The 10,021-nt window shown below is 43.0% G+C and overlaps 2 protein-coding genes across 2 annotated transcripts in view; both read right to left on the bottom strand.

Moving 5' to 3' along the window:
* Positions 1-4,701, bottom strand: part of LOC137107025 (endoplasmic reticulum-Golgi intermediate compartment protein 2-like) — a 33,514-nt gene extending 28,813 nt beyond the window's left edge. Inside the window, exon 1 of the mRNA XM_067491216.1 lies at positions 4,626-4,701. The gene's annotated coding sequence lies outside the window, so the exon portion shown is untranslated. The remainder of the gene's footprint in view (positions 1-4,625) is intronic.
* On the bottom strand, positions 33-9,425 carry ndufb2 (NADH:ubiquinone oxidoreductase subunit B2). The gene is made up of 5 exons (XM_067491220.1): positions 9,362-9,425; positions 7,556-7,883; positions 7,240-7,384; positions 4,626-4,701; positions 33-112 (listed from the first exon to the last, which is right to left on the bottom strand). The coding sequence occupies exons 2-4, from the start codon at positions 7,639-7,641 to the stop codon at positions 4,627-4,629; spliced, it is 306 nt and encodes a 101-aa protein (XP_067347321.1). The 5' UTR covers positions 7,642-7,883; positions 9,362-9,425; the 3' UTR covers positions 33-112; position 4,626.
* Positions 9,426-10,021: the final 596 nt, after the last annotated feature.

The raw sequence follows: 10,021 nt of genomic DNA on the forward strand, positions 1-10,021 counted from the left end.
ACTTTGAGGTTAAGACATCACACTACATTACATTACTTAGAAGAATTTTATTTGTCTATGTACAACAATGACTTAAGAGTATCCAGAAGATCTCCACAAAGGCTCGAATCGCCTACAAACAAAAGAAAACAACAATGTTTGCAACAGTGAAACATTACACTGTAAATCATAAGGTACACGTATCTAAGCTGTTTGTGATGTTTTACAAATACTACAAATCCAGCAGGTGTCATTCTGTCCAGCCTACAGATGAGGATAGGTTAACTGCATAAAGTTGTAAAATTCCACAGCACCACACACTACAAGCATCCAACAGCTACAGTTCTACCAACCACTAAACATTGTTCACCTTCCTGGAAGAGGAGTTATTGCAGGAATGTGTTAAGTAACTTTAGTACAAATCTGGATAAGAGGAAACCTATTGGCAGTAATAAATAATGGATGCATAGCAACGCAAGCTGCACGCTCAATTTTACAGAGCCATCAGGAGGATTCCAAAACTAGCATTCCTACTAACTAAAAGACCTGTATCACCTGTATGTGATGACACAATAATGCGAGGTGTAAAAAGCTGAAACGGGACATGAAAAACTGTCACCACTGTACAACGTTAACTTGGTCGTCCTCCCTCACACTGTACCTGACTTTGAAGCTGGGTTTTCCACAGTGCAGCTACTGGTACCATCAAATTGCCCAATGGTTTGCTGCTCTTTTCTTTTCGCTCTACACTTTCCACTCAGCCCAACCAGTCAAAGCAGATAAACACTGTTGCCTAGGAGAGGTGCTGCTGATTTTATTATTAACCACCGAACCCCATCGCACCCCACCAGGTGCCATCAAAGGCTGCCTTGGTGCCGGTCTGGAGCCCCGGATACAATGGGAGGGTTGCGGCGGAAAGGGCACCCGACGTACAAAACTTGTGTGGAATTCTTTCCGCTGCGACGACCCCTGAAGGGACAAACTGAAAGCAGCTGATCTTAGAATATGAATTCAGGGGGGATTGAGTTGGATCCACTGACCAGACTCAGTGTGTAACACCAGCATGTTAACCAAACAAAACCTGCCACCTCCACGTCACGCTAAACAGCGTGCCGCTCAAACAACTGCGCACAACTGAAGAGTCAGAGTCCACCTCTATCCGTGGGTGGCAAGCGCTGCTGTGACTGAAGCCTCTCTCTTTCTGTGACCAACTTAGATAACAACAACTCCTACGGCCAGTTGTGAAAAACGAAGGGTAAAATTGTACATCCTGCTGCGATGACTGTGTACAACTACTGCCGTAGGTTATACGGCTGCTGTGGTCAAGCTTCCACAGTAGGTTGTGTGGAAGAGAAGAAAAACAATCTGTTTAATCTATCTTTGCTTCGCAGAACCCTGTGAGGAATCATTCTCGTGCACTCGAAGCATCCTGAAAAGCATAGTAATCCATCTTTCTACAGCGTAACCTCTGTGCCGCTACGCTTGGCAGAAGAGACCTAAGCTGCCCTACACAGAAATAATGTTTTCCCTTTCAATTCCATCTTGATGAGCTTCCACAAAAACATCTGGAGTGTTTTACAGAGCACATTATGAGGCGCTGGGGCAGATGCTGCTCTTGCTCACCTGACTATTTCTTCCTCTTTCAAAGTTGGAACGTCACCATCCATTGGGCGGTTTATTGTCCCAACTTCCCATCCTTATCTTCATCTGTGCACAACTTTTTAGGACTTCTCTTGTTTCTTCTTAGTTGCTTTTAAAATGCCACTTCCTTTCTAAAACCTGCCCAAGCTGGTTCCTCATTCAGGTTTGGCCTCACTCTGTGAAAACTCTATTGCTCCCCTGCTGCCTCTATCCTACTCAGAAAAAGTCCACATTATATCCACATCTTAAATCTCTTACTGCAATTCCTTCTCAACTGTCCTTAACAGCTCTTCCAGTGCACCAAAAAATATTGAAATCAAAAATCAAAAATGTAATTCAGTGGTCGCCCACACCCCACCTGACGAGCCCTGGCCTTGTTCTGGTCCTGGGAAGCTGTTACAATGCAATCTTTGGTTACCAGCCTGTTGCTGAATTTCACTTGACGGATTTGAAAAACTTCTTATACAGGTTCCCTGACTACTGTACCTGCCTCCAAACACCTTTTATCCCTCGGTTGCTTTCTAATCCCCTTTAATACTGTAAAAATATCATCAATATCTGAAATAATGGCAAGAAAGAAAACTGCACAAATAACATACCCTGCTGTGATGCTGCTTTGTGATGCCAAAAACTGAGTTAAGCAAACAAAAAGTGGCTGACCAATTTTCTGGCAACTGAAGCTGTAGCCATTTAAGTTTAAAAAGATGTCAAATCACCTGATTCCTCATCTTCTTTATTCCTTTTCAGCTTTTCCCTTTCAGGGGTCACCACAGCAAATCATCTCCATCTAACTCTGTCCTCTGCATCATCTTCTCTCACACCAACTAACTTCATGTCCTCCCTCACTACATCCAGAAATCTCCTCTTTGCTCTTCCTCTACACCTCCTGCCTGGCAGCTCCAACCTCAGCATCCTTCAACCGACATATTCACAGTTTCTCCTCTGAACATGTCCAAACCACCTCAATCTGGCCTCTCTGACTTTATCTCCAAACATCTAACATGAGTTGTCTCTCTGATGTCCTCATCCCCGATCCCGTCCATCCTCGTCACTCCCACAGAGAACCTCAACATCTTAAGCTCTGCTACCTCCAGCTCTGCCTCCTGTCTCTTCTTCGGTGCCACGGTCTCTAAGCCGAACAACATCTCTGGTCTCACCACCGTTCCAAACACCTTTCCTGTCATTCTTGCTGATACTCTTATCACACGACACACCTGACACTTTTCTCCACCTGTTCCAAGCTGCCTGCACTCGCCTCTTCACCTCTTTTCCACACTCTCCGTTGCTCTGAACCTTTGACCCCAAGTACTTCAAGTCCTGCACCTTCTTCACCTCTGCTCCCTGTAACCTCACCGTTCCACCTGGGTCTTTCTCATTCACACACATGTATTCTGTCTTACTGTGGCTAAGCTTCATTCCTCTGTTTTCCAGAGCAGACCTCCACCTCTCTAGTTTTTCCTCCACCTGCTCCCACTACAGATCACAATGTCATCTGCAAACATCACAGTCCACAGAGATTCCTGTCTAACCTCATCTGTCAGCCTGTCCATCACCAGAGCAAACAAGAAGGGGCTCAGAGCTGATACTTGATGCAGACCCACCTCCACCTTGAACTCCTCTGTCACACCTACAGCACCTCACCACGGTCTTACAGCTCTCATACATGTCCTGCACCGCTCTAACATACTTCTCTGCCGCTCCAGACGTCCTCATACAATACCACAGCTCCTATCTCTGCACCCTGTCATACGCTTTCTCTAAATCTACAAAGACACAATGCAACTCCCTGTGACCTTCTCTGTACTTCTCCATCAGCATCCTCAAAGCAAATACTGTTGGACTCTTTCTAGGCATGAAACCATATTGCTGCTCACAAATGTTCACCTCTGCCCTCAGCCGAGCTTCCACTCCTCTTTCCCGCAACTTCATTGTTTGGCTCGTCAGCTTTATTCCTCTGTAGTTGCCACAGCTCTGCACATCTCACTTGTTCTTAAAAATGGGCACCAGTACACTTCTCCTCCAGTCCTCTGGCTTCCTCCCACTCTCCAAGATCTTGTTAAACAGTAACAGTAAACTAGTCAGACACTCTACTGCCACCTCTCCTAGACACTTCCATACCTTCACCTGTCAATACATTTCCATCCTCATCTTTAATCACACTAACCTGCTGCGCATCCTTCCCATCTCTAGCTCTTTGTCTGGCCAACCTGTACAAATCCACCTCTCCCTCTTTAGTGTCCAACCTAGCATTTGGCCTTTACCACCTCTACCTTCACCTTACGCTGCATCTCCCCGTACTCCTGTCTACTCTCTTCAGTCCTCTCAGTGTCCCACTCACTTCTTCTAAATCTCTGTCTCCGTATACACTTCTGAACTTCGCCGTTCCACCACCGAGTCTCCGTGTCCACTTTCCCCCTTCCGGATGACACAGAGTACCCTCCTACCTGTCTCCCTAATCACATTAGCTGTATTCGTCCACTCATCTGGAAGCACCTCCTGACCACCCAGAGCCTGTCTCAGCTCCTCCCCAAAAACCACACAACATGCTTCCTATTACAACTTACAACACTTCGTCCTCTGCTTTGCGGTCGCTGGTCTCCTTCAGATTATGTCGACACAAGATGTCGTCCACCTGAGAGCTTCTACCTCTGCTCTTATTCGTCAACCTATTATCCTGCCTGGTCTGGAAGAAAGTGTTCACTACAGCCATTTCTGTGCTATTTGCAAAGTCTACCACCATCTGTCCTTCTGCGTTCCTGTCCTGAGGACCAAACCTGCCCATCGCATTCTCATTACGTCTGTTCCCTTCACCTACATGTCCCGTTAACCCGGGCCTCGACCGATCCCGTACGGGAGTCAGATTCGGTGTGGAAGTCGTGATTCCCGTGTTTAATTTGGCATGCGTTTTACGTCGGATGCCCTTCCTGACACAACCCTCTGCGTTTATCCAGACTTGGGACTGGCACAAGAAGACACTGGCTTGTGGCCCCTTGTGGTTGCATTACCTCATTCCTCATCATCATGCGGGATTCCAAGCTCCTCATCTGTCCAACTGGAAGCATCAGGCCAGGGGAAGTGACCCTATGGAAGAGAGATTCATCTTAACTATATAGTTAAATGAACACCCTGTCATCACCAAAAAATTAAATACATTTCAATTTTAAAATAACTTACTGCAAATATACATTGATTGTTTTGTCTTTCCCAATGTTTTGTGCTAAGTTTTAATCTGACTTTAATCTACTTTAATTAATAACAGAACTGCTACTTGACACTATTACTTCACACAGTAAGTGCAATACTATCGGCACATAAGTGGCCACTTATCCAAATCGGTTTACAATGTTGCTTCTTATTCACACACACACACACACACACACACACACACACACACACACACTGATGGTAGTGGCTGCCATGCAAGGTGCTCACCTGACCCACACACAGGTGCTGGTCAAATAATTAGAAAATCTTCACAAAGTTGATGTATTTCACTAATTCCATTCAAGAAGTAAGACTTGTATGTTTACATTCACACAGACTGATATATTTCAAGTGTTTATGTCTTTTCATTTTGATGATTATAACTGACAACCAATGAAAACCCCAAATTCAGTTTCTCAGAAAATTAGAATATTACTTAAGACCAACACAAAGAGGATTTTTCCTCACTCTAATCAGCTAATTAACTCAAAACACCTGCAATGGCCATTAAATGGTCCCTCAGTCTAGTTCTGTAGGCTACACAATCATGGGGAAGACTGCTGATTTGACAGTTGTCCAAAAGACACAAAAGGCCAGTACAAAAAGTCTGGCTGTTCACAGAGCTCTGTATCCAAGCACATTAATAGAGGCAAAGGGAAGGAAAAGATGTGGTTGGGAAAAAAACGTGTACAAGCAATAGGGACAACTGCACCCCGGAGAGACTTGTGAAACGAAACTCATTCAAAAATGTGGGGCAGATTCACAGAGTGGACTGCAGCTGGAGTCAGTGCTTCAAGAACCACTACGCACAGACGTACGCAGGACATGGGTTTCAGCTTTCGCAGTCCTTGTGACAAGCTGCTCTTGAACAACAGACAGCGTCAGAAGCGTCTCGCCTGGGCCTAAGACAAAACGGACTGGACTGCTGCTGAGTGCTCAAAGTTATGTTCCCTGATGAAAGTAAATTTAGCATTTCCTTTGGAAATCAGGGTCCCAGAGTCTGGGGGAAGAGAGGAGAGGCACAGAATCCACGTTGCTTGAGGTCCCGTGTAAAGTTTCCACAGTCAGTGATGGTTTGGGTGCAGTGTCATCTGCTGGTGTTGCTCCTCTTTGTTTTCTGAGGTCCAAGGTCAATGCGGCTGTACACCAGGACGTTTTACAGCACTTTGTGCTTCCTGCTGCTGACCAACTTTATGGAGATGCAGATTTCATTGTCCAACGTGACTTAATACCTGCACACAGTGCCAAATCTACCAGTGCCTGGTTTAAAGACCATGCTATCCCTGTTTTTGATTGGCCAGAAAACTCGCCTGACCTAAACCCCATACAAAATCTATGGGGCATTGTGAAGAGGAAGAGCTGAAGGCCGCTATCAGAGCAACCTGGGGTCTCCTAACACCTGAGCAGTGCCACAGACTGATCGACTCCGTGCCGCATTGCTGCAGTACTTCAGGCAAAAGGAGCCCAACTAAGTAATGAGTGCTGTACATGCTCAAAGTTTTCATGTTCATACTTTTCAGTTGGCCAAGATTTCTAAAAATCCTTTCTTTGTATTGTTCTTAAGTAATATTCTAATTTTCTGAGATACTGAATTTGGGGTTTTCATCAGTTTTCCGTTATAATCATCAAAATTAAAGAAATAAACACTTGAAATATATCAGTCTGCGTGGAATTAATTATTAATTAATGTGTATACATTATACAAGTTTCACTTCTTGAATGGAAATAGTGATATACATCAACTTTGTGAAGATATTCTAATTATTTGACCAGCACCTGTATACAACTACAGTCACCCACATATTATTGTCTACACTGCCAGTAACCAATTTTTCACTGTTTTTATAATTACTTATTTCCTGACACCAATTACTACACAGCTGATGTGGAGATAAAATCAAATGGAATTTTACTGTTATATACTAAGATGTAACAATTGGGATATAAATCGGAACAATTCATTAAGTGAAACTTCCAAAATCAACGGCAGAAAGACAATTAGACGGCTAAGAAGAAGAATTAAAGCAAAACTACCAAATAGGGTTCCTGACCAGTGGTATGTTTCATTTGTTCTAATTATATTTTTTAAACTAAATGAAACATGTTATTTAAGAAAAATATCATGTTTATACGCTTCTTAGCTTGTATTTACTTCCAAAATAAAATCAATAAAATACGCTAGTTGATGGCACCCATAAGTGTACCACCTTTTGCATACAAATACGTATATAACGCGACTAATTTGACTAAACAATTCATCCGCAAAGCTAAATGTATGCAGAACTACCAAACATATCCAAAAAGTAATTAACCTGCACTGTGATGTTAAGTTATTTTTCAGGAACTTATTTTAAATGAGAACAATTTTCCTCCCGTGAAAGGCAATTTTGAGAAATTGAATACAGGTGCACTTACCAGGACTGCATCAGGGTCGTGCCAGCAGTGCCAAAGGATCCAAAACCACATGACGCCACTGATGAACTCCGACTCAAATTTCTGTTTAGTGGTTAGCTGAGGGTATTGCCTGTACTGGGGCTCAATGTGCGGACCTCCGCTAGCCCTAGAACATTAAAAGCCATTTTAAACATTTTATCAACACTGAGTCGACATTAATAACACGAATTGATGATGCAGTGCCCGAAAATTAAAGAACGTGTATTTAATTAACAAATAATTGGTTAGACGTTGCTACTGCTAACATAGGAGCCACAATGCTAACGGGGTTACTTACTTTCTGGTCATGAAGCTTTGTGGGTTGCGTCTAAGCAGTTGAGACCCTGTCCGAAGGACTCCCAACGCCCTTCCAAAAGAAGACATACTTGCTTATCTATTAAACAACCGTCTTTTTTGGAATATGGATTGAGATTTAGCCAAACCGCAGCTCTGTGGCGTCGAGGAGTCACCTTCTTCCCCTTGTCAAAAAGGAACGTCCAAAGAACATAGGCTGTGACTGGCCAGTGGAGAACGACGTCTATTGTTCCTCTGTACCGATTGGCTGGATGAACAACGCGTTCATCTGAAGCAGCGCCGGTGCTGTACTCGTGTTGACAGGACTTTCCCTGTAGGACAAAATTGCACAACCAAACATAGATTTTCTTTGGAGTCTGTTCGTGCAAATTTTTTGATTTAAACGTGGTTGTTGCGGTATATTTTAGTTTTCAGCAAAAAGAAAACGCTTCATGAGTAAACTCTGCAACAACTCCTTTCTAAACAACGTGACAAATATGACAACAAGAACTTGCAAATTTACCCTTTGCCATTCAAACAGAGCCAAAGGGAAAAGAAAGGATTACACTATACCAGAGGGGGATTTGGGACAAAGGATTCATTAAATAGCGATTTGCATAACTTTTTTTGTACTAATAAAGTACCCAAACTATATAGTGATGTGCAAGCAGTGTTACATTAGAAGTGAAGAAAAGAAAAAAATATATATATAAATGAATGTAAAATGTGCCATTCCACATGAATACTTCTAATATTAACACACAATATTTCATGTTATTGTATATGTTAGTATTTTTTTTATCTAAATACCACATTGGCCGCACTAAAGTGTCTGGACTAAACTAAACATAAAAACTTCATGATTATGACTTTATGATTTTTAAGAGGCATAAACATTTATTAAAATAAAACAGACTAAAATGTCCAGATCCAAGAAGCTTTACTTTCATATGTGCACAGATTTACAGTGGACTAAATTGCAGTTTCTCTATACTATTGTGTACCATAGATGGAAATAAACAAAATAGGAGCACTCGGTGATTGAAAACAGAAACGGGTTCATGAGTTCCAATTTGGGTGTAAATAGCTCAGTTAATGTTAAAAGTTCTAACCTGCAAACAGGAACCTGCTCAAGTGAAAAATGGAAAACATATTGGACATACGGACAATGTCAGTAACATCGTTTATGCTTTATGAATTTAGCCCACTAGATGGGGTCAAAAGCTAAATGAAGCTGGTAAGGGATGAAATCCGCCTGGTTTGCTGTTTTTGTGTTGTGCGTGGATATTTCTCCTATTTAATGTGGCAGCATATAATAACATTTGTATGTAACCGTGGTGTGTTACAGGAAGATCATCGAATCAAATTGGAAATTGCACCTCTTTCGAGGATTTGTGTCACATTTCCGTGGCAAAATGTGGTTTGTCGTCCAGTGCAGCTCAAATAACGACCACAAACAAATGTCAAATCATGTGCAGGCAGTTTGACGCTGTGCTTATAAATTCAATAAAACGCTCTCAGGATACGAAAACAGGAAATAACAACGCTGAGGCGAGGTCGAGAGCGCGCACGACGCCGCCGCCGCCCAGGAGTGCTCGATCCGTGCGTTAACAGGGAAGAAAGACTCGACGCCATCTTGTTTCTAGTCAACAACCCGATTTTCTTTCAGTGAAAATCACTTTTTAATCTTCTCGTCGAAGATATCATATTTCCATTTCGGGCGCAAAAGATACCATGTGGCTTTGACCCGGCTAACTTTACCCCCCGGAGGCCGCTTTATATAATTACCCACACACGGTTACATTGTTACCTAATGGCGCCTAGTCGTTGCTGTTCTCCGGCTGCGCCCCTCTCCCCTCACAGCTCAGAGCCCGCCCACAAATACTAGTTGCATGATGTCATCAAAACCCAACCATTTCCCAAAAATGACACTTTTTTTTCAGCAATTGCTTTTCCACAATAAAGAATGCCCAGAAACCGTGCATCATGATCTTATCATACAAAAGGCCTGATAATCTTCAGAACATAAACGCGATGGAGACAACGGTCATGGATTATTGCTATCCTGTCCGAGAAACACCGACAGTAATCGATCAATCGCAGCATCTTCCACGACCGTTTACGAACATTTCCTTGAGGGCGGCTCGATCGGCCCAACTTTAACCTCCGTTCTCCCTCAAGTTCATTTCAAACAACCAGGCTTCCCGAACCCCAGCGGTTGCGGTCCTGAGCAAACACGCATGCGCGGGTGGATGCGGTTTGAGGTGGGGGAGGGTCAATAAATGGAAACGATGAGAACATCCTCTCTCAACATATGATGTCAAAGGGATTTCTACAGACATATTTCGGGAGAGATGACAAGAACCGATTTACCACAACAATAAAATTGTCAGGAAAAAAGGCTAGAAATATTAGTTTTATTGTCAAACGTGTCTTGAACTTAAGGCTTTCAAAATAAATCCAAAGGGGT

Source organism: Channa argus, chromosome 21, assembly GCF_033026475.1.
Source record: "Channa argus isolate prfri chromosome 21, Channa argus male v1.0, whole genome shotgun sequence".
Classification (NCBI taxonomy): Eukaryota; Metazoa; Chordata; class Actinopteri; order Anabantiformes; family Channidae; genus Channa; species Channa argus.